The 24,232-nt window shown below is 41.4% G+C and overlaps 1 protein-coding gene and 1 pseudogene across 10 annotated transcripts in view; both read right to left on the bottom strand.

The window, feature by feature from the left end:
• Positions 1-9,040: 9,040 nt before the first annotated feature.
• LOC117722202 (transmembrane protein 213 pseudogene) lies at positions 9,041-9,469 on the bottom strand (annotated as a pseudogene).
• A 9,986-nt stretch (positions 9,470-19,455) lies between these two features.
• Positions 19,456-24,232, bottom strand: part of Phf3 (PHD finger protein 3) — a 66,295-nt gene continuing 61,518 nt past the window's right edge. For all 10 annotated transcript variants that reach the window (XM_034521331.2, XM_034521336.2, XM_034521335.2 and 7 more), the window contains 2 exons: positions 22,517-22,712; positions 19,456-22,298 (listed from right to left, as the gene is read on the bottom strand). In XM_034521331.2, the coding sequence (XP_034377222.1) occupies positions 20,176-22,298; positions 22,517-22,712 (2,319 nt within the window). In that variant the 3' untranslated portion in view covers positions 19,456-20,175. The remainder of the gene's footprint in view (positions 22,299-22,516; positions 22,713-24,232) is intronic.

Raw genomic sequence — 24,232 nt, 5'->3', positions numbered from 1 at the left:
AAGAAAGAAAGAAAAAACAAAACAAAAAACAAAAAACAATCTCTTGTCTCAAACCAAAACAAAACTCCCAAACCTAACAAAATGCGTACCAGAACTAAAGTTCTACAAGAAGACACCAGGGGGCGCAAGCTATCAGAAAAGATTTGAGGGCATCTATGGTTTAACAAATGACTAGTAAGCAGGATATGATAAGAACAAAATCACCAATGGTCAGGCACAAGTGGAAATCAAAAGCAGAGCAATATATTGTCTTGTTCTCATTGTGGCTATTATCAACGGTGAGGGAGGGAAGGAGAGAGGGAAGGAGGGAAGAGATTAGATTAGTTAAAAACAAAACCATGTTTTGGCAAGGTAAAGAGGCCTTGGGCCACCTACTTAGTATTGCTTAACAATGCAAAATTATACAGCCTCTTTGGGATCCCTATTATGAGTGCTCCTGAAAACATTAAAAATAGAATTATATGGTCCATCAGTCCTACCTCTCTCTGGGAAAGAGAAAGTACCTACTTAATAGGCATAGAACATACAGATTGGAAAGTTAAAATATTCTGGAGAATTGTTTCATTAGAAAAAAAAGGAAATAAATTTAACATTATTAGATGGTTACACTAAAAAAAAATTAAGCATGTAAATGTTTACCAAGTGGATTGGGGGAAATGTGCATACATACACTGTGGAATAGGATCCAGTCCCCCCCCCCCAAAAAAAAGGAAATTCTGTGCTATCATGAATGATGCTGGAAGGCATATGTTATATGATATAATGCAGACACAAGAGCAGATACGAAGGCAAACATGTAACATGGGAAACACTGAAGATTCAAACTCACAGAAGGAGAGACTAGAATGTTTATTACCTAAAGCTGGAACATGAGGGAGTTCTTAGTCAGAGGGCACAAGATCTCCGTGAAACAAGAAAACATTCAAGGGCTTTATTATAGATCACAGAGACTAACGCTACCATGTTGAGGATTGCTAAGTGGCCTGGCCACAAAAACAAGTGTACGTATATTAGGATATGCAGAAAGGGGATTTGTCTCACCAACCTACATGTGACCACATGTTTCTCAAATAACTAGCATATTTTTGTTATTATTACCACAACAAAATAGATATATTTCAATACAGAGCGATGACACTATGATTTATTCCCACAAATATGCACAAGTTAAATTGGTTTTAAATGTATGATCTCTGGTTGTTTTTTGTCGGTGGTGGCGTTGTGTGTTTTATTTTTTGGGTTTTTTTTTGTTTGGTTGGTTGGTTGGTTGGCTTTGGTTTTGGGGTGGTTTATTTATTTATTTATTTATTTTTGATAATTAAGATGAGTTTGATTTACCTGAGTTGTATGCAAATGTCTTGTTTTGTTTTAAAATATTATCATCATAAGATGAATGTGCTAAATACAAAGTTGTAAGTTGTATATTGTTTTTCTGGGGGGGTCTGTAGCTGTAATAAAACGTGTTCATAAACAACTTAGGGAGGAAAGGGTTAATTTCAGTTTGCAGTTCCACAGTGCAGTCTATCACTGAAGTCATGGCAAGACCTCAAACATGGCAGAAACGGGGAGGCAGGAGCTGACACAGAGGCTATGGAGGCCTGCTGCTTACTGGCTTGCTCCTCCTGGTTTGCTCAGCCTGCTTTTGTAGGGTACCCGGCACCAGCCCAGGTGTAGCATCTCCCTCCTGTGATCCTGACCCGCCTACATTAGTCACCAATCAAGAAAATAGATGTATTTTCTTGATTACAGGCTTCCCTATAGGCCAGTGTAGATAAGGTATGTTTTCAGTAGAGAGTCTCCCTTTCAAAATTAATCTAGTTTGTGTCACATTGAAATAACAATGTGTACATCAACCCTGGAAACAGCATTAAGAGACATTATAGACATGTACATTATGGTAGCATACATATAGTGCTAGCATCTCAAGTGAAAATTAAATTATGAGAGACGACGGACTTTGTTAGTATTCTGTCTAAACTCCACCCCCACAGTTACTTGGCAACAGCCAGGTATGCTCCTCCCCACAGTTACCTGGCAATGGCCAGGTAGGCCTGGCCCACTTTCAAAGGGGCTGCTTGCCTCCTCTCTCTCTTGATCTCTTGCTCTCTTGCCTCTAGTTTCTCTGTCCCCTCCCCCTCCCCCCTTCTCTTCCCCCTCTCTCCATGTGGTCATGGCCAGCCTCTACTTCTTTTCTTCCTCTCTCTTCTTCCATCTTCTTCCATCTTCTTCCCCCAACCTTTGCCCTATCTCCTGAATAAACTCTCCCCACCCCCACCCCTTAGAACCGTGTAGTCTGGAGTGGTCTGTTCTGAACTGCGCGCGGACATCTAACACGGATGTCTAACAGACTTATGTTACTGTGTTTTACAAGTACTACTTGGTGTCAGTGTGTAAAGTGTCTACTTCATATTAGATATAAAGGCTGACTTGAAATTCACCAGTAATCTATTCTAAGGCATACGGCAACAAATCTTGTAGCAGCAGCAGAGGGTTGCCAGACTATTGGATTTTGCAGTGACTTCTCACCAAAAATGCAAACAACAGAAGAAAGGGCTGAATCCAAATTTACACTTGACTGTTACTTTTCCTCAAAAGATAACGTATTGAAGAGGGAAAATACTTCCAAGTCCCATAACGTATATGTTTAATATCCAGACTAGATGAAGGACTTCCAAACAGCCATCACTGAAGTGATAGGTCATGCCACATGTCCAAGAGTCAACCTGATAGAAAATTGTGTTTTTAAAAGCACAAAATGAAACAGTGGGAAGGATTTGAAGAAATCAGAAGCCTCAAGGATTGCTACTGGGAAAGTGAAATGCAATCTCTGTGGAAGTCTTAATTTAAACAGAACTTCTTATGTAGCCAAGAACAATTCATCTAACCCTGCTCAGCTTTCATAATGATGTGAGGCCCATTGTGTTATCTATGGCTGAATTTATTTTGAAGAAGCATTTCTGCCAAGTGCGTATGCAATGCACCATGAACTAAAGGAAAGCTAAGCAACACAATAGGGCACTATGAATGGGAACATGACTGTGTGGTCCGGAGTATCAAGAATTGGGTATTTGTACATGCCTCACAAGTAACTGGAGCATGGAGGAGTAACAATGAAAAGGAAAGGTCCAGTAGCACCTGGTACAGTAGTGTCTGGCATAATAGCACCTAGTATAGTAGTACCTGGTCCAGTAGCACCTGGTACAGGGGCAGCATTAGTGAGTCAGTACGTGTCACCTTCCCAGAATCTTCATTTAAGACAGAGAGAAACCCTGATCCTTTTTCTCTTCTAAAACCGCATTTGAGGCTGGGAAAATAGCTCAGTGGTACAACACTTTCCTGCTTTACATACAACCTATGTTCAAGTCTCAGAATTGGAAGAAAACAAACACTTGAATAAGTCAATCACAGAGGTATGGGTCTGCAGCCCCAACACTGGGAAGGTGAGGTCAAAGACTGGGAGCTCACAGTCATTATTTGCTACATAGCAATTCCAAGGCTAGCCCTAGGATACACAAGAGCCTTGTTTAGAAATAGATGATAGATAGATAGATAGATAGATAGATAGATAGATAGATAGATAGAGTTAGACAGACAGATATATGCTGCACTGATATTTTTAAATTACTTAGTTTAACAGGTGAAGTAAAAATTAAAACATCTGGGAGTTTACCAAATAGGTGAAATTGGTCCTGAATTTGGATACTAGAGCCAAAAAAGCAATGCTTCCCTTGAAGTTTAAAGTGTGTTTGAACCAAAAATATAGATTATGGAAATGCAAAACAAATATTATATGAAAAAGAAAAAAAGGACTAAGATATACCTTAGTGGCAGAATGCTGCCTTAGCATCTACAAGATCCTGAGTTGAAGCCTTGGCACTGCCCTTCCCCTCCCCCCCAAAAAAAGAAGAAGAACAGAAAAGAAGAAAAAGGCCATGAGTAAATGAAAAAGGGAGGAGGGAATTGCTAAACTATAATATCTATTTCTATGTCTGGGTATTTTCATATGTCACTATTTCTTGTGGGCTAGTTTGGAGTACTTCAGCACCCACAAAGTCTTAAACGGGGAATTCTGATTTGTATACAAAACATACTTCTTCCCAACACCTACCAAATGTGTGTGTGTGTGTGTGTGTGTGTGTGTGTGTGTGTGTGTGTGTGTGTACTGTATGAGGGTGCACACACCTCTGTATGGATATGTATGTTGAAGCCACCTTATTGCCCTAAGACAGAGTCTCTCACTGAACTAGAAGCTTGCCATTTCCCTATGCTGGCAAGCCAGTCATCAGCGTCCACTTGTCTCTGCCTACCTATGCTGGGCATAGGACCAGTATATCTACCCGTGCCTGGCTCTTTATGTGGGTGCTGAGGATTCAAACTCCTCATACTGTCAAATCATGTGTTTATGCCAAGTGAGCCATCTCTTCCACCTCCCTACAAATCTTTTCAGATTGCTTCTCTCACAGTTTCTACCCCAAAGTGTAATATTCCATAACCTTCTTAAGTCCTCCCGTCATTGCTGGAGAAGTCAAAGGTCAGAGTTCAACAGTGTTTCTCTGAAGACTTCCCCTTTGTATGTTATACTCAGCTTCTTGGGCCCTGTGCTGGTTCTTCTTTAAACCTAAAGTCAAATTCTGCAAGAATGACATTTCTATCTTTAATCTCAGTGTCTTCTACTTTTCTATGCTCAACTTGAGAAACAAGTTTGGCTTAGAATTTAAAAATCAATCCAACTGGCCACAAAACCTGTCTGATCTTCTTGCTGCAAATGCAGAGGGTTTTTTATTAGTAGGAAAACCTGTCTGCCTGGCTCTTTTTTGTTTAAGATGAGTTGTCAGTCTCCTAGAAAATGTCTATGTCTCATATGCAAATAGATTTCTGGCAGACACCCTGCCATTCTGCCAGATCTACCCAATAGTTACAGTCTACATGAGAGTAGACAGGTGCAATGCGAGCTGTTCCTGCCAAATTACATATGACTAATAAACTAATGCCTTCCTGGTAAATTGTAGACTATACTAAGTCAGAGGGTATCTGATGGAACATGCAACAGATTTAAATCAAACCTTTCTTACTCTCTAAGTCACACATGATGCCTCAAAGCTGAGATTAACCAGACGCATGTAAACTCACGAGTCTAAAAAGTAGCTTATGGATAATTAGATAGCCTGACGTATCTACCGGAATGACCAAAAATAAATAAATGATGATGATCCCACACGAGGATAAGAACTTTGAGAATCTGTGTTTGTCACACAGTACAGTCAATGTAGACTATAACATGGGACAGTCACTCTTAAAAAGCTGTGTTGGCAGGCAGCGTCTCTATTTGATTTCTGTTGTTGTGATAAAATATCCTGACACAACGCAACTTAGAGAAGAAGGGGTTTATTTTTTTTTCTCACTGTTGCAGGTCATGGTTCATCATTTGGGAGAATCTGAGACAAGAGGATCTTAAAATAACCACTCACATCACATTCATACTCAGAGCAAAGAAAATAAACGCATGATGCTCAGCTTGCTCTCTACATTTATACAGTCCAGAATCTCCTGCTAGGTAATGGTGCCACCCATGGTGGGCATGATCTTCCTACATGAATTAAAAAGACAACCCTTCCCACACAGACATACCTATAGGAAAACTCAATCTAGACAGTCCTTTATTGAGACTTTGTTCCTAGGTGATTCGAGATTGTCTTGGGTTGACAACTAAAAATAATCATCTTTTTAAATAAGTTTCTTGTTTAAAATAAAAATATACATTATCCCTAGAACCCAGAATTTATGCTAAAATATTCATAGCTTTAAAGTTCAAAATTATACTCACACAAAACATGTCTATGGGTGGCCATAATAGATTTATTTTTAAAGCACTGAACTGGAAACAACCCCAGTGTCTGAATGAATTATTGAACAATTTGATGGATCTAAGCCATGGGAAAGATCCACTGGCAGAATGTCACCCACAAATACAAAGAAGCATCCCACTTGGAAATCGTGCAAGTATCCACAAGGCTCTCAAGGACAATACATAAGAGATGAGAGGTCATCCATATGGACACAGGAACTGGATTAGTCCCATTATCTATCTCCTGCCTATATGTAAAAGAAGACAGTATGAGAATTGAAACTTTTAAAGAAAATAAACTTCTGAAAGAAGATTGTCAGCAATAAGAGGAAGGATTTGAATGTACATTTTAAAAAATTAATGAAAAGAATATCAAAAGTATTCTCAGAAAACAGAGACCCATGCTGTAGAAGACTCACAATTCCTTACCCATGGACACTTCTGCCAATCCACACTGAACCACTCTACTGAACCAGAGTAGAGAGAAGGAGAAATATGTCAGAAACAGATCTGATCTACATGTAAAGTATCCTCCAGGCAAGAGTCTGACAGAAGTTTTCCCTGATGGCAGGGCAGAAGCAGGGCATCTGGAACTCACAGGTGCCCTTCCACAAAGAACACACTCAGCAGGAGCCCCATAAGCATGGCCAAGAGAAGCCTTGATCAAAGAGATAAATTATCTCAAGGAAAAGTGGCATCTCACAAGCTCAGAGAGGTGTGAGTCTTGTCAGTAACTTCAGTGTGGAAAGCATCTAAATAGCAACATTGTAACTGGAAAGCGTATCTAAATAGCAACATTGTAACTGGAAAGCGGTCTAAATAGCAACATTGTAACTTCAGGGAGGATACATCCTGCAGCTAGACCAAGCAGCTGTAGACAAGGAAGGCAAGCCTACTTTTCTTTTTTTTTTTTTAATCAGAGATCCTCAAAATGTTCTTAGAAAAGCCCAACTGCAGCCAAGTGGGGCAATGAGCAGGAGAAACAAGAAAATGCAACACAGTCCATATGAGACCTGCCCCACTTTTCCAACACCTTTCAAGCTTGCATCAAATACAACTCAAGTTAGGCAGAAAATGGAGAATTCGGTTCAGATTGAATGGGATTTTTAAAAACAGAAAACATTTCACTGAGATCTGAAAATGATCAACGAGTCAAGGGAATTTGCCCAAGATATCATCAGAAATAAGGATGACAGAGCTCCCAGGCAGATCTGAAGGTAAAAAGCAATAAATCCCAAGTTCTTGAAGCTTTTCCCTGGATTCCTAGAGCGATGGAGCCCTGATCTGGTCCCATGTGTTCTGATGAGGTACATTCCCCCTCAAAGATTTTTCTAGTTTCAGAATCTATGGTTCGGTAAATCTGGTGCTGCAGTGTTACAATCCAGCCGTTTCCATGTTACCAATTAGTCCAGTCTTCTTTGGGTTTTCATGCTGGCCTGGTGCCAAGCAATACTGAACAAGTGGGAAAATGTATCTGGAGGGCAGGGAGAGGGTGGGTGAATGGGTCCTGTTTATTATATCAAGATCATAGAGTAGTCAATAGAGTTTGTTCAATATTGGTAACACTTAAATGATTACTTATTATTTATTCCTATCTGAAAAACTTTCTTCCTGAAATAACCCTTTATGCTGACCAGAACAGAAGAGAGTCAGAACCCAATAGGTCAGTGATCTAAGTAAGAGAAGCAGTTGGATGAATTCTTCTTAAACCATCCTGTGTTCATGAGCAAGTTCTTCTGAGATGATTCACTGCAAGAGTGATATCCAATGAGTTACTCAGAAGCCTGGACCTTTACAGAGTTTATCTCAGTGAGCAACAGAGGAAACACTTGGCAGCTAATTTCAAGATGACAGATGTTACTTACTCAATTGGGGTCCTATCACGTCCTATTTGTAGCCTCTACCTACTTCTTCGGGGAGACCCACTCACATTCAAAGGGTATCAGAACGCTTACTCTCTCACTGAAACTGTAAGAGCTCTTCCTTAGTCAGCTTTCTGATTGATTCCTTGAAAAAAAAAAATAAAAACAGAAAATAACCTTAAAGAGGAAATATTTTTAAATCATGCCTACAGCTTGGATCACAGTGTCCCTTTGAAATTTGGTTCAAAAACCCACTTCAAAATGCCTTCTTTGCCTTCCTGTTGCTCCGAAAAAGGCAACTTAAGGAAGAGAGATCAATTAGCTCACTATTCGGGTTATAATCCATCATTGTGGGAGAAGTCAAGACAGCAGGAACTTGAAGCAGCTGGTTACATTACATTCATAGTCCAAAGCAAAGAATGATGAATTCATGCTTGCATGGCAGTGCCTAGCTCCCTCTCTCCACAGGTATACAGGTCAGAGACCCCTGCCCAGGAAACACCACAGTAGCCAAAGCTTCATCTGAACCTAATCAAGGCAATCCCCCACAGATCTGCCTGTTGGTGAAGACATCATGCGCTTCAGGTACAAGCGTTAACAAGCTCCTGAACTAGAACTGACCTGAAAGCTTCCTCGCTTCCGACTAGCCTACCTAGTAAAAGAAGGCATCATGCAAGCTTCCAAAGGAAGGAAGCAACTGACAGCCCTACTCAGCCAGCTATGGTGCCTATGAACCCCAACAATGAGAAGCATTGCACAATAACCCTAAGGGTGCATTAGTGTTACACATACCTTGGCAGTAACCAACAGCTCTCTAGTTGGATTTAAGACCCACTCAATGAGTAACCTCTCCCCTGTTCTGCTATTGGCCATGGAATATTAACTACCTACCACTTGTCTTAGTGTATACACAACTCTTTAAATTTTTGAATGATTCTCTGGTCACAATATCGGCAGAACCTTAGTGTTAAAAGCAAAGCTCACTCATGAGATGGAATGTTAAAATGGATGTACATATATATTAGACATATACATATGCATGTGCACGTTCATGTAACAACGGGTAATGAAAAAGATGCAACCGATTTGAAAGAGAGTGGGGAGGGCTATATGGAAAGATTGGGAGTGAGGAAAGGGGAAAAATATCTCAAAAAAATTTACTGGTTTAATTTTAATTTTAATTTTTCGAGGAACACATGACTTTAAAGTGATAAAAAAGCCTGCCTGGCTTCTAGAAGCATTCTCCGCACTCCCTGCTCGACCTTCCCCTTCCCCCCCCTGCACCCCGTATCCACATGTGGTACAAATGGCTATTCTTGGAGCCACGGTTCTTTCATGCTGCTAGGTCTTTGAGCTCTTCAGGAGTTGACTTCATCAGTTTGTCCTCGAACAACAGGATGAGTGAAGAACCAGAAACTCCAGACAACCACTGCAGCAATCCAGCCATATTTGCCCACAGAAGCTCAGCAACACAGGGAGGTTAGTGGGCAGAACTCAGCATAGGCACACTGCTCCAGGGTTCCGGGGTCTGGGTGATGTGTACTCAGGGTTGAGTTGCCGCTGCTGGTTTCTGTACCACAGGACAAGTAGAAGGAAGTGAGGACCAGGGAGGTCTGCGGGGCAGAGGTAAAATACCCAGGACTGCAGAGGAAGATACATGGCAGGGCCATGTTGGTACAGAGGTGCCCTAAGATGGGAAACATGTGTCCTGTGTGTGCTGTGTTTGAGGTGACTCCTGTCCTCCTGGTTCAATTTTTAAAAGGCAATATTCTTAGAGTAAAAAAAAAAATGTGGAAGAGAAAAAATAGATGCATGATTATGCATTATGATTATGTTTGTGTATGAGATGAATGCATTATGTATGCATTAGATCTATATGATGGCAAACATTGTGACAATGACAATAAGATCACATCTCATCCTGTCAGTGGCTCTTCTCAGTCCTTTCAATGCCTTGATGATTGACATAACAGTGGAGCCTCTGACATGTGGACTCTTTGCTTTCTATAGTGGTCCCACATGTCAGTGTTTAGCGGCTTCTAAACTGAGTATGTCTGAAAAAAAGATCTTCCATGTGCAGATGCTTTTCTTAAGAGGAGGTGGTTGCTTTGTCATAGGGAATGCATGTGTATGTCTTGTGACATCAGCACCGTCTCCAGCTTCTACCTGTTAGAAGTCAGAAGCAGCCCCCAACTGTGAGTGTCCAAAATGTCTTCATGTGTCATGTATCTCCAAAACACAGAGCATCTCTCAGTGAAGAATGCCCCACCACACACTAAGTGATGCCCCTGGACTGGATAGAACTTGATTTCTATTTTATCTATACCCTGTGAAATCCAGATTATGGTAATGTTTCTCTATCTCCATTCTGAATGTATAAAAATGAACTATAGAAGAAATTATACAAAAACTTTAAATTGACCAAAAGACTAACAGAAATCTTCCTTCAAAACCCCACATGTCTAGCATATCCTTCCAAATTACTGCTTGGATGAGGTCTCATTTTCATTTTCTTTAAGGTCTTTAAAATTAAATGTAACTCAGAGAACTGATAATGTAAATTTTTCTTTTCCTTTTTTTTTATATTACTTTATTTATTTTTTTTACAGTCCAGTCATTGTCCCCCTCCTGGTCTGCCCTCCTACAGTTCCTTATCCCTTTCCTCCCCACCCCGTCCCCAAAAGGATGTCCCTACCCACTCCCACCACCACCCCAGGCCTCTCCACTCCCTGGGGCCTCAAGTCTCTCAAGGGTTAGGTGCATCTTCTCTCACTGAGGCCAGACCAGGCAGTCCTCTGCTGTATATGTGTTGCGTGTCCCAGACCACCTAGTGTATGCTGCCTGGTTGATGGCTCAGTGTTTGAGAGATCTCAGGGATCCAGGTTAGTTGAGACCGCTGGTTTTCCTATGGGGTCACCCTCCTCTCAATTTCTTCCAGCCTTTCCCCAATTCAACCACAGTGGTCCCTGACTTCAGTCTATTGGTTGGGTTTAAGTATCTGTGTCTGTCTCTGCTTGTTGGGCCTCTCAGAGGACAGCCATGCCAGGCTTCTATCTGTAAGCACACCACAGCATCAGTAATAGTGTCAGGTCTTGGAGTGTCCCCTTGAGATGGATCCTAAGTTGGGCCAGTCACTGGACCTCTTTTCCTTCAGTCTCTTCTCCATTTTTTATAACCCAGACTGACCCTGAAGCCCAAAGCTTCCTGCATTAGGCAACACACCGATTGCTCGTAATAGAAGTTTTGATATCAGGAATTCAATCTAATTCTGCCGAAATGCAATCACTTATTTGCCAATTAATACCACCATGCTTTTCTGTTTTCATAACTACTTTAAAGTTGATTTCAGCACTCCTCATCTGACATATGTGTTAGCCACCTTTGAATCAACTGCAACGTCATGATAGTTCTTTTTTAAGTTAGTGCATGAAATAGAATCATTCACCCATGTTTGATTTTTTTTTTTAATTTCATCAGAGAAATGTAAGTTAAAATTAATTGGCGATTCTGTTTTGTCTTAGTGTTCCATTGCTGTGAAGAGACACCGTGACCATGGCAACTCTTATAAAGGAAAGCATTGACTTGGAACTAGCCTACAGTTTTAGAGGTTTAGTCCATTGTCTTCATGTGAGCATGGTGGCACATAGGCAGACATAATGATGGAAGTAAAGGGGAGTTCTAAACCCGGATCCACGGGTAACAGGAAGAGAAAGAGCCTCTGGGCTTGGCTTGGGCTTCCGAAACCCCAAACCTATCACCAATGAGATGTTTCCTCCAACAAGGCCACACCTAATCCCTCTCAAGTAGTCTCACTTCCTAATGACCAAACATTCCAATATATGAGCCCATAGGGCTCATAAATCTATTCAAATCACCACACATTTCCCCTGAGTCAGAATAGCTAATATCAAGAAAAAAAAACCCTGCAATTCATCAGTGGAGATGCTCACAAGTTGGGCAGGAAGCTCTGCGACACAGCTTTTGTGAGTAGTCACCCACACTACAGTGAGGCTTTGGCCATATAACTGTCTTTCATTAACCCATGTTCTTATAAGTATCCTTTCATCCAGTGCTCCTCTCGGCCTTGGGATACTCACTCACTTTCTATCTCTTGTCTTAGTGTACACACGACCTTTTGAATTTCTGAATGACTCTCTGGCCATAACATCAGCCGGACCTTGATGTCAAAAACAAAACACACGCCTGCAGTGGAGTACTAAAAGGCCAGCCGGGCATTGTGTGAATGCCTCTAATCTCAGGAAGCAAGTAGATATCTATGAGTTCCAGGACAGCCAGGAAAGAGAGGGAGCCTGGGACAATGAAGCAGAAACCTGATTGTTGCAGTAGTCAGGAATAAAACCTAAGGCAACGAAATAAGAGTTCATATAAACTAAGTATTCAGATAAACTGATTAATTCCAATGAGAATTCTACTGAAAACTGAGTCTAAATTGAACATAAAAGTTGGCTGAGAGTTTAAGCAAGATGAAGAAATGCTGAAGAGAGTGGAGGAAAGAGATCTTATACTTTCTAGAGATGTGGAGTGGATCTAGGATGGTTCTTAAGCTTCAAATCTTTTACTAGGTTTTGTTGATGTTCAAAAAAAAAAAAATGAAAAGGAAAGAAAACATTGATTCCTTTTATGCTTGCAGTCTTGATAGCCTTCACTGGGCCTTCCTTCTACAGCTATCACCCTGGGTCTCATGAACTGACAGCAATCTCCTTGTCCATACTGCCCGTCAGTGTATCAACCTATACGTATACATGTATATATACGTGTAACAATAATAAATAGCAAGAGATTATAAATTTGGGAGGGGGAGATGTGGGAGGAGGCAGAGGGAGGGTGGGAGTGATGTATATGCGTTGTTTGTCTTATGGATTCATTGCTGTAACAAAACACCATGACCTTAAGTCGGGGAGGAAAAGGTTTATTCAGCTTACACTTCCACAGCACCTTTCATTACCAAAGGAAGTCAGGACAGGAACTCACACAGCGCAGGAACCTGGAGACAGGAGATGATGCAGAAGCCTTGAAGGAAAGCTACTTACTAGCTTGCTATTTATTTGTTTGTTTATTTATTTAATTGGATATTTACATTTCAGATTTTATCCCCTTACCCCATTCCCCCCACCACCCAGAAACCTCCTATCCCATCCCCCTCTTCCTGCTTCTATGAGGATGTGCCCCCACCTATCCCCCACTCCCATCTCCGCACCCTCGAATTCCCCCCCCCCCCCACTTGGTGTTCAGCCTTCACGGGACCAAGGATCTCCTCTCCTACCTATGCCCGACAAGGCCATCCTCCCCTACATATAGAGATGTAGTCATGGGTCCCTCCCTATGTGCTCTCAAGCTGGTGGTTTAGACCCTGGCGAGCTTTGGTTTGTTGGTATTAAACCCAGGACCACCAGCCCAGGGATAGCAACGCTCACAATGAGCTGGGTCCTCTCACATAAATCACTAATTAAGAGAATACTCTTACAAGCTTGCCTCCAGCTGGTCTTATGGAGGTGGTTTCTTGATTGAGACTTCATCTTCCAAAATTACTCTAACATGATAAAATTGATAATCAGAACTAGCCAGCACAGTGCCTACACACTAAACTCTCCAAAAAAAAAAAAAAAGAAAAGAAAAGAAAAGCTATTTACTATTTTTTTTTAAATAAAGCAGATTCTTAACCCTTGAAAAGAAACAACACATGCAAGTGTAGATGTAGGAAAAGAGGAACCAAATACTTATTGCTGATGAGAATACAAACGAGTACAGCCAAAAGTCAAAAGAAAGATAATCAAAGCTGCATCTTTTCAAGTCTGCCCATTTTTCTGAAAATGATTTCCATGGAAGTCAGTATGGAGATTTCTCAAAAAAAAAAAAAGAATTTTCCTATGGTCCTCCTGTAGCACTTCTGGGCATAAACTCTTACTCTCTATCCTCCCACAGAGATACTTGCCCATCTGTGTTCATTGCTGCATTACTCAGAGTATCAAGGAAGTGGATCCAGTCTGGATGTTCATCATTACATGAGCAGATAATGAGAAAGTGTAAGTGTATGCAGTGGGGTGTCATTTAGCTGTAAAGAAAAATGAAATCATGACATTTTCAGAAAAATAGGCAGACTTGAAAAGATGAGGTTTTGGTTGTCTTTCTTTTGACTTCTAAATATGCTGAATTTTTTTTTTTTTTTTTTTTTTTTATGAGACAAGGTCTCTGTACATAGCTTTGGCTGTCCTGGAACTTATTTTATACATTAGGAAACCAATAAATCTGCCTGACTCTGCTGGGATTAAAGGTATGTGCCACACCACTCAGCTAGATATGTTGACTCTTAGATATTCTAAGTTCTTTAAATGTTTATTAATCTGAGAAATTCTAGAATAAAATTCAGGCCAGAATAAAAATCAATGATATATATTAAACACATGATAAAAACCAAAAATAATACAGAAAAAAATTATTATACAAAAATCGAATCAATATTATATTGCATAATTCACACATGTGAATGTTGACATAATTGTAATAAGGCAAATCGTGAAGACAAACAAAAAATCTTGCATGAATACGAAGAGGGAAACTGAGGAAGAGTGCATTAGTAGGAGATAAATCCTTATTTTTTGTGTAAGAGAGCAGATATTGCCAGTATTTGTAACAAAGAAATGGCCAGCGCATGAAGACAAATACAGAAGAAACACCCAGGACTCAGTGGCACAGAGTAGTGCAGAGGGGAACCACTGTTTACTTATAAGTCTTCCAGAACACCTGATTTGTAAAATCATGCACTTAACAGATCAGAGGTAATATTAAATTTTACTTACATTTGTTATCAAGTCTAAAAGTCTCAAAATTGGACGTAGGACAGATTCTGAATGATGACCCTCAACTGAGTTGCTCCAGCAATGTTCACGTTGCGTTTTGTTTCTGGGGAATGAACATGCTGGGCAAGCCTCAGCTGCCTGTGCTTTTCAGAAATACCTTTCTGTTGAATATTGAGTCTCCCTCTCTCATCCCTCTGTGCCCCACCCCACCCCCACCATGTATGTGCATGTATGTGGGCTCATACCAGTCAGAGGACAACCTCTGGAATCCATGCTCAGCTTCCATATCGTTTCAAGTCATGAGCTCTTTGCTGTTTGTCCATTGCACACATGGGGCAGCTGATCCTGGGGTTTGCAGGGATTCTCCAGTCTTCACCCCCCATCCTACCAGAGGAGTACCAGAATCGCAGGTAATACCTTGTGACTGTGTTTAGCTTTCCATGAGCTCTGGGGATTCAAATTCAGTTCTCAAGCTCATGAGGTAATCTCTTTACCTATTGAGCCATCTCTCCAGACCCAATGTTTTTCTTGCTAAAACATAAAAGCGCACTTTGTGCCCAAAGACGGTACAGAGACAATTATAAGTGGCAATTCTCTTTCCACTGCTGGTGCTCCCATTGCAGACTGGCAGGATATTGAGACTGTAACTGTTTAGTATTTCTAGAATTTAATAGTTGCAACACACCAGTCATCAAGAAAACCTGTGGCACCCCGTGGTTGACCTGGAACACTGATGGACCGTACAGGTCACAGAGAGGTCTTGGTAAGCAGCAGCTTGTTAAGTTCAAAACAACAACCAGGGAGCCTGCATGAGCCTGACTGAGGCCCTCTACATGTTAAGAGTTCTGCAGCTTGATCTTCAAGTGGGACTCCTTACAGTAGAGCAAAAGCTGTCTCTGACTCTGCTGCCTACCTTTGAGACCCCTTTCCACTACTGAGTTGCCTTGTCTAGCTTTAATACAAGAGGAGGTGTCCAGTTTTACTGCAACTTGACATGCCATGGATGGTTGGCTGGTATTTTCTGAAGAGAAATGGATGGTGGGGTGTGATTGACAACACTGGGAAGAGAGGATGTAAACATAAATTAAAAAAAAAAAAAATCAGGAAACAAAGCTCTGGGGATATCTGAGAGGGAGGACTGGGTTAACAGGGATGAGAAGACCTCCTCCCTAAACGTGGGCAACAGCCTTTCATGGACCAGACCAAAGTCCCAGACTGAGTAAAAGCAAACTGGAGGACGGGGAGGGGGAAGGATTCCTCCCTTTCCTGAACACAGTGAAAATAGATCCTCCACCTCCCCTTTTCCTTTAGAGACAAGACCTCATTATGTAAACTTGAAACAGCATGAAATTCACTATGTTGAATAGACTGATCTCTTCTGACTAAAGTCCCCCGATCTTTACACACTCCCCGCCCACAAGTCCTGAATATAGGTACGTAGCACCACATCCAGCGTTAGATGTAGCTCTTACAGTGCCTGCTGGCTAGTGTTTTGTCAAGTCTTACGGAAGCTGCTAGGGAAGAGAAGGTATCAATGGTTGACCAAGCACTGAAATCTGCATGGTACCACATTGAACTCCATAGCAAGATGTGCTCAGTGGCTCAGTAATGGCATGCTGGTTATGGGGATAACCAACCACATTCTGGTTAGATATGAAGCTTACTTACTCTGTAGGAGGGAAATTCATGCCTGGTTCTGTAAACCTGGTCAAAAGCCAAGAAAGGTCATTGGCTCTAGCAGAAAAATTCAAACTGCCACATGGTCCAACTGCCTTCTAAATACTTAGGTTTATGTGTTGCTCTCAAGATTAAGGGAACACTGCAGAAAAGGAGGTGGGAAGAGCAAGCTGGCAGATGGGGAAAAATACAAAATACTGAATTCATAACATGGCTGATGCACTTATCTATAAGCAGCAGCTATGATTATTTGCATAAAATCAAGCCAGTCAAGATGCCAGCATAGATGACCCCACCATTGGCAAAGATGCTTTTAGAAACTGACAGTTGGCAAGTCAGGCAGTCACCTTGCTTCCAGGACAAGGATGCTGGGGGAGCTAAGGGGAGCTGGGAGGCAGGCTGTGGATCGTTATGAATAAAATACATTGTATAAGCACTCTGCAGAAAAGTATTCTTACAAAACCAATGACACTACTTTCCTGTCCTTTTCTAATGTGTGAGGCAGTCTCAAGTATCCCAGCTGGCCTAGAACTCATGATGTAGCTGCTTCCACTACAAACTGCTAAGATTACGGTGATAACTCCCCTTGTCTGGCTTATGTGGTACTGGAGATTGTACATATTAGGTTCAAAAATAAAAATCTACCAAGCTACAGCCTCACACAAATGCTACATCATTATCTAAATGGGCTATCATTAAAATTAAAAATGACCAAAGAGGGCTGGAATGTAGTCCAGTAATGAGAGGCCTTGCCTAGCATGGACAAGGCCCTGGCTTCAATCCATAGCAATGGGGGGGCGGGGGGGGGGCGCAGAAGGGAAAAGTGGGAGAACTCATCATTTAGCTTTTGTGACCTCAACATGCTCCCCCCAGCTGCAGTCTCACACTCAATGTCACTGCCTCTCACCATGGGGTAAGCTCCTCCAGCTTGGGACCTGCCACAACACTCAGTAATTAACTCCAAGATCACTCAGAGCAGGTACCTAAGAACCTAAGAACTTAATGCTTCCTAGAGATTCAGGGCTCGCTCGGAGGGAGCCCTTTCACTTTAAAACTCTTTACACTTCACAAACAAACATTTCTGCTTTTGCCACCATGTGATCTAAAAGGTCCTATGTGAGTACACTTTGAAAGCAGAGCAAAAATGAAACATAGGAACTCAACATCCATTTTCTTCTATACTGTTGGCATTTACAACGATCTCATTCTGTATTTCCAGAAGGCTAACAATTCAACTACTTTACCATGTATAAACCCAACCTCAAAGATGTCTACCTACATCTTAATCCTTGTGATACCTGTGAATGTCAGGTTGCATAGCAGAGAAATGAGGTCACAGATGACACCAATTCAGCTGACTTTCAGACAGGAAGGCACCCAAGTGGATGGATTCACCTGTGAGGGGTGTTTTAATTAAATGAAGGGTAAGACGAATTTTGGGGGAAGCAGGATCTTTTGAGGGGCTGCACCTTTGGATGGCAGCCATTTTACAGCTCCCTTTAGGCCTGCTTACTCTCATTGGCCACTCAACTTCATTAGCATCAAACCCCACTTCTCTTGTCAATTCTGATGTCTACTGAAGACCAGCTGAGATATCTAGTCTTGTGAACTAACAATTACTGGATTCTTGGATCTTCCATTGGTAGATGGCCATTGTTGAGTTAGCTGGACCAGCCTATAAGCCATTCTAATAAATCATGTTCCATTAACTATATTCCTCTAGGAAATAATAACCCTAATATATTTAGACTCCCCAAAAGGTGTACACCCAATGGCCACCTCCCTGCTAGATGTCTATTACATTTCCATCTGCAGAACTATAGTGAACTGCTAAGGACTCATCACAGCAGCAACAAACCTGAGCACTGGAGAGTTTCAACTAACCTACATTAGCTAATCTGTACAAACAGAGGTGTGGGCATACAGCTGGCTTCCCATTCCTAGTGTCTACATTAGCTTGCTGAGAAGGGGTTCAGCAACACTGATGGAATGAAGAGGGTTAGAATTTTTTTTCTTCCCTTGATCTTAATTCTCAGAGCACCACATGGGACCATGGAGGAAGGCAGAGCTTAACTGGACTCTGACTCAGACTCCAGCAGTCTAAGCTTGGGCAACTTCTCACGTCCCGATTCCTAAGCTCTAAGTCAACCACTCACCTAACACGACTGGTCAAAGTTCACATGAATGCTCAACACCATGCTTGGCACTCAGGGGCTCACTGTTACTCTGTTTTCATTCAACAGCCCATTAACTTTTACTTGTACTTTAGAACCCAAGTCAGGTGTTAGGTCAACTCACAAACCACATAAATCAGTAAAAGTAGATTAACTGACACAGGTGGCTAAGAAGCTCATTTCTTCACAATCATGGAAACAATGATTAGATTAAGCCTTAGGATTGGTCTTGTGTGAGGGCTTTCTTTTCCCTAACAACTTAACTTTCAAAATAAAAGTAAACCAAACGTTAAAAATACTTTATTTAAATGAAAATCCTTCATTTTAGAATTTTCATGATGATGATAAATTTCAGAGGCAAAGATGGAAAATATTGTAATCCTTGCAATTCAGACAAAACGTTTGACTGCTATTTTCTCTAGCAAGGTTAATTTGGTTTCAAAAACCTGGTAATCCTCTTTTAGAAACAATTTTCTTAATTTTGTGGGGTTACTGGAATTCTTCTACATCGGTATAAGTAGGTAAGAACACTGATCGCTCTTGCCTGGGTCTTGAGTGTTAGCATCATCTGGCAGCTAATGCTTTAGGTCTTAAACATCAGCACAGGAAGCATTTCAGGGAGTGGGTAAGTTTAGATCTGAAACAACAGTCTCATTATTTTCTATTTCAAGTCAAACCGGCATACTCAATTTTACAGTTGCCCTACAAAAAAAAAAAAAAAAAAAAAAAAAAAAACCAACAACAACAACAACAAAAAAAAAACCCTAACCCAAAATACCTTTCACTTAAAAGCTCTGCGGTTTTATAATGCGGAGTCTGTATGACAAAGTTTAAGCACATGTAAGTTTTCAGAAACATAATAGCAACTCAGTGGATAGCGGCAGAGCTCCTGCTGGCAGTTCTGAAGACCAGCTTCTTTAGAGGTGAATCATCTAAGACGTAAGAATAACCATTCCTCGCTTAGGCAATGTCTGACAGTGCGTCTACATATTCTTGGCTGAGTAAAAGAATAATGTCTCACGGAAAAGAAACTTCGAAGAATCTCCTTTACTACTGAATTTCAAATCACACACACAAAGTAGGTGAGAAATTCTTTTATCATATTTAGAATCAAAATATCCCTTAAAATATTTACATTTTACAGTAAAAAGGATAGCAAAACACAAGATCATGTACAAGCTTAAGTATTCAAGTTTCTGAAGAGCCAGAAAGGAAAGGGGGATGGCCTACCACAACTGCAGTACATGGTAAGAAACGCCTTCGCAAGCACAGATAAAAGCAGCAGTCGCCTCCCTCCCGGGCCCCTGACTCAGTCGCAGTGGCCCCTGAAGAGTTAGTACGGGCTAATCAGGAAGTCACTTGGCTTTTTTTTTTTTGCTGTTCCTCTACATTTTCTTTAAAAACAGTGCAATTGAAAACAAATGTACAGAGCACAGATTACTTTCAAATTAGTCATTATAGAAAGGACATTCACTAGAGGCAGGAAATATATTTCATAGTTAACCATATTTACCAATTAAGGAATAAAACTAAAATTTCTAAGCCTTTATTGCATATTAATTAAACAAATCTTTGAATATACAGTATTGTAAAACTTTAAAAATATGAAATTCCTGTGGATAGGACAGCGGTGTGAAGAAGGGGTGGTGGGCACTGCTGCACAGGACTCTGCACCAGCACAGTTCACTGCTCTGCCAACCACCAACAGCGAGGGTTAAGATGGCACAGTCCTACCAGGCAATCTTATAAAGACACACATGGAACAGTTTTAAACGTGATGCCGAAGCAGCCTCCGAGTTTCACCTTTTGCTTTTCACTCTGTCAGTGTGGTCCCTGTCTTTGTGGTACCGCTCTCTGTCCTTCTCCCCTTCTCTGTGCTTGCTCTTCTCTCTCTCTTTCTCCTTTTCATGGTCTTCACCTTTAGGCTTATCCGGTTTCTTGTCTGCACTCTTATTATCTCTGCTCACTTTTCCATCTGGTGCTCGATCGATGTGTGATAGCCGTGGCCTCTCCTTATCTTTGTGTGCTTCCTCTTTGCTTTTCCTGTCTCTGTCCCTTTCTTGGCTTCTGTCTCTGTGTCTGTGCCTTTCAGATTCTTGCTCCCATTCCTTGTCGTGACGATCTCTTTTCAAGTGGTGTGAATCGCTGTAGAATCTCTGACGGTCCCCTTTACCCCTAGTAAATGGCCTATCTGGTTGTTGTTGGTCTTGCCTACCCCACGGGTCACTATGGCGCCTCTCTGGTCTCCGAATGTCTTTTACCTGATAAAAATTTTGTGGGCCCATGTACCTTGATGCTTGTGAAAGGGGCCCCATCATGCGTTGTGGTTGGCCAGGGACATGAACAGGTGGCCAAGGAACCATAGGGGGATTTTGAGGAAAGCCAAAGCCTGGAGGGGGGAGTAGCGGAGGTGGCAAATGTGGTGGAAATCCAAACACATTTTGGGGAGGAAAGTTTTGGGGTCCTGGAAATGGGAACCCAGGAGGACTAGACTTGAGGTGCTGGAGGTTGGGTTGCTGTGGCCTCATAGGTGAAAAGTTTGTATTCGCTCGGGGGCTGCTACTCCTGGAAGTAAAGTTGATGCTTTTAGAAGGAAATTCTGATTGGCATGTATTTCCACCTTCAAAATGAGAAGATGTTGTAGCCGATCCTCTTCTGAATGGATGGACGGTTTCAATATTTTGTGTTAAAGTATCCTCTTGTGAAGGATTGGCTTGTTCTGCTTGTGAAGAATTTAAGTTTTCTAGTGAGGATGAGTTTGGTGCAGCCTCTGAGTCATCACGTTGCTCTACACAAGAGCTCTTCTCTAGAGAAGGCAGCTTTCCCTCTCCACCGACAGACTCTGCGAAGGGCTCTCTGTTGGGTGGTGGACCAGACACAGACACAGCATGCTTTTCTCCATTTTTGCAGCTCTCTGCATCCTTGCTTTCTGAAGCTGTCTGCTGATTTCGTCCTGCTGCTTGCCTAGGGTCCCTTTTCAGGTTGATGAACTGTGGGGCTCTGGTGTTAGCAACAAGACTGTCACTGCAGCTCACGTTACCATCCATGCTTCCCTTTCCGGTGCTAGGCCTGCAGGGAGAGTTACTAGAAGTCCTATTATCTTGCAAACTATTCTCTTGATCTTGGAGCAGTGGTCTTTTTAATATTCTCTCTTTGTTTTCCACAGTTTCCTCCTGTTTTGAGGGAATCGATAAGTTTGTTAAGAATGCTTCTGTAGAAACATCTGGTGGTTTCCCTCTCAGACTGAGACTTGCCAGAGGCCCTGGAGAAATGGAAGAGGAACCTACCAATGAAGTTTCTTCTACTCCTGAGGTTTTACCTGCAGACTCCGAAATATTTTCTGCTTTAACTTTTATCTCCTTGGTTTCACCTTCAGTTACCTCCACTTTATCTATTTTCTCTATTTTTGGGTTAGCTTGATCACTTATAAAAGGAATTTCTTTAAGAGTGCTTTGTTCTACAACTGGTTGAGTCTGCTCAAATGCTTGACCAGTGGTGCCCAAAAGGCTCTGGAGTATGTCATCCACAGGAAGAGGTTTATTTGCTAGTTCCAGAGTAGAAGGTTGATTGTCCCAGCCAATTAGGACCCCAGGAAGGAACCTTAAGGGTTTTGGAGGCTCTTGCTTGGTGATTTCCATTAGAGGTTCAGCTGCTGTTGGCATGTCTTCCTGAAGAGGCTGCAGGGGCTTGTTTCTCTGCTTGTGTAATACAGTTGTAAAGGAATTGAAAAAGTCACTCTCTTCCTCTGCTGCTTCTTCTGTGGATGACTCCATTTTACTTTTCTTGTCAGGGGGCAAGGCTATTGGGGCGCTCTCAGGAGTCTCGGCTGTGTGACTGGGACCTGCACTCGCACTGTGCTGTCGCTTCAGCCTCTGACGAATAATCAAGCCCAACAGCAGATTAGGTCTGTGCAGCTCAAGTCCTGGAGAAAATAAACATAACAGCCATAAACTAGCGGTCCTTTTCAGTCATTTCAGAGATTTACAAGCACTTCATGACAAGCTACGGAATGGTGGCCAGCCCAGTCATATCATGTCTAATAGTCTGCATCTAAGACAGAAAGCAATCATTTCCTCTACTTTGAACCTACGCCTCCCAAGCTTATTTCAAGCTCATTTTATTACCAAAACATATACCTACCAGGTCCATCAAAAGGCACAAGAGGGTGTGGGATTTTATCTGCAGCGCCCAACGGAATAAGGTACATGTCTTTAACCTGCTTCATGTTGTTAGCAGCCACACCATAGCGCTTTCTGCTACTGAAGTAGGCGAACAGCAAAGTGTAAGAAATCTGATCTTCTTCAGTTACTGGTGTGAAGCGAACCACACAGATCTCCTATTCAAGAGAATAACGAACAATTGCTTGAAACAGTAACCTAAAATATAGCTTGATTTTTTTAAAGTTTATTAATTAGTACTCATCTAATTTTGAGTTTTGATTTTGATAAGACTCTAAAAACAAACACATAATAGATCCTAAGTTTTTAAGATTGGCTAAGTCAAAAATTTTGTTCGCTATCTCTGAGCTTTCTTTCAAATAAAAAGATAATCATAATTTGGTATTACTTTATTAATGGACTTTTTTTTTTCCTTAAAGGTATTCAGTCAAGATGGAAAAGGCCTGCTTCACAGCAAAGTCTAAACTGACACAAGAAGAAAAATACTAGTGAGCTTAGCTATGGCTCGGCCTCCTACAACTGTATACAGGTTATTAAAGATAAATGCTCAACTCTGAAACCTGGAGGCCAACATTTAAAAAATTCCACTCCAGTCTACAGGTGATAAGATGCAATCAAAACAAAGGTACCTCAAGAATTTTATATGAAATCACCGTTAGTCTATGTTTATAAGGTTTATGAAATCCATAACTCATTTTGTAATTATAATTGAATCTCCATTCTCAAGGAATCATCTTATGTGTATGCTAACATTCCAAAATTCAAAAAAGCTCAAAATCTGAAACATTTCTGATTACAAGCAGTTTGGATAAGGGATATTAAAAACGTATTAGTAATATCACATTACTAATATATCTAAAGCTAAGTAACTACTATGTGTTTAAATCATTTCAAGCTAAAGGTATGCTATAAAGTACTGGACAGTAATGTGTATACACAGGGAAGGGTGTGGGGAGGGAGACAGAGAAGTAATAGCAACTAACGTACTAGCTTTTTTTTCCGACCATGTAATCTAGGCTGCTCTCAAGAGGTCTGCCTGTCCCTACCTCCCAAGTTCAATAGCCTTTTAACTGCTTCAGTGAACTGTTAACACTATATCAATTCAACAGTTTATACTGGGAAAAAAGATCCTTCTCATTTTAAGACTCTTCCTTTTGAGCCCTCTAAAGAAACCAAGAAATTTCTATCAAAAAAAAAAAGGGGGGGGGATTTAAGTTATTCCGTGAAATATTATTCTCTATGAGTTTAAGAAACTACAGCAAATAAACAGAGACCATGGCTGAAGAGAAGCATTGCTGGGCCGGAGGCAGAGGTCACATGTCAGTTTATAATCTCTCTGTTACTAACAGATCTCTAATAACTAATCTCTCTCTGTAACTTCCAGCCGGCTTGTGGCCCCCTCTGCCTGCTTTCTTTTCAACTGCACACAGCTCTGTGACTCCATGCTCAACAACTCCAGCTCAAGCAGAGACAACTGCAATTTCTGGAATTTGCCCTTAAAAACAACCTGGTAAGCAGCCCTCACTGGTTCCCATCTGCTGCTGTTAAGGGACCTATGAGCACTTTGCCTGATGAAAGCCCGCACTACTAGAGACAGGAAAGTAGCAAGCAGTAGCCTGGATCCCAATTGATCCTACAAGACCAGAGCCCTAAGCCTCTGCAGGGTCTGTAACACTGG

Source organism: Arvicanthis niloticus, chromosome 17 (genome assembly GCF_011762505.2).
Source record: "Arvicanthis niloticus isolate mArvNil1 chromosome 17, mArvNil1.pat.X, whole genome shotgun sequence".
Taxonomy (NCBI): Eukaryota; Metazoa; Chordata; class Mammalia; order Rodentia; family Muridae; genus Arvicanthis; species Arvicanthis niloticus.
The sequence above is the reverse complement of the archived record's forward strand: the minus strand, read 5'-3'. Positions and strand labels throughout refer to the sequence as shown.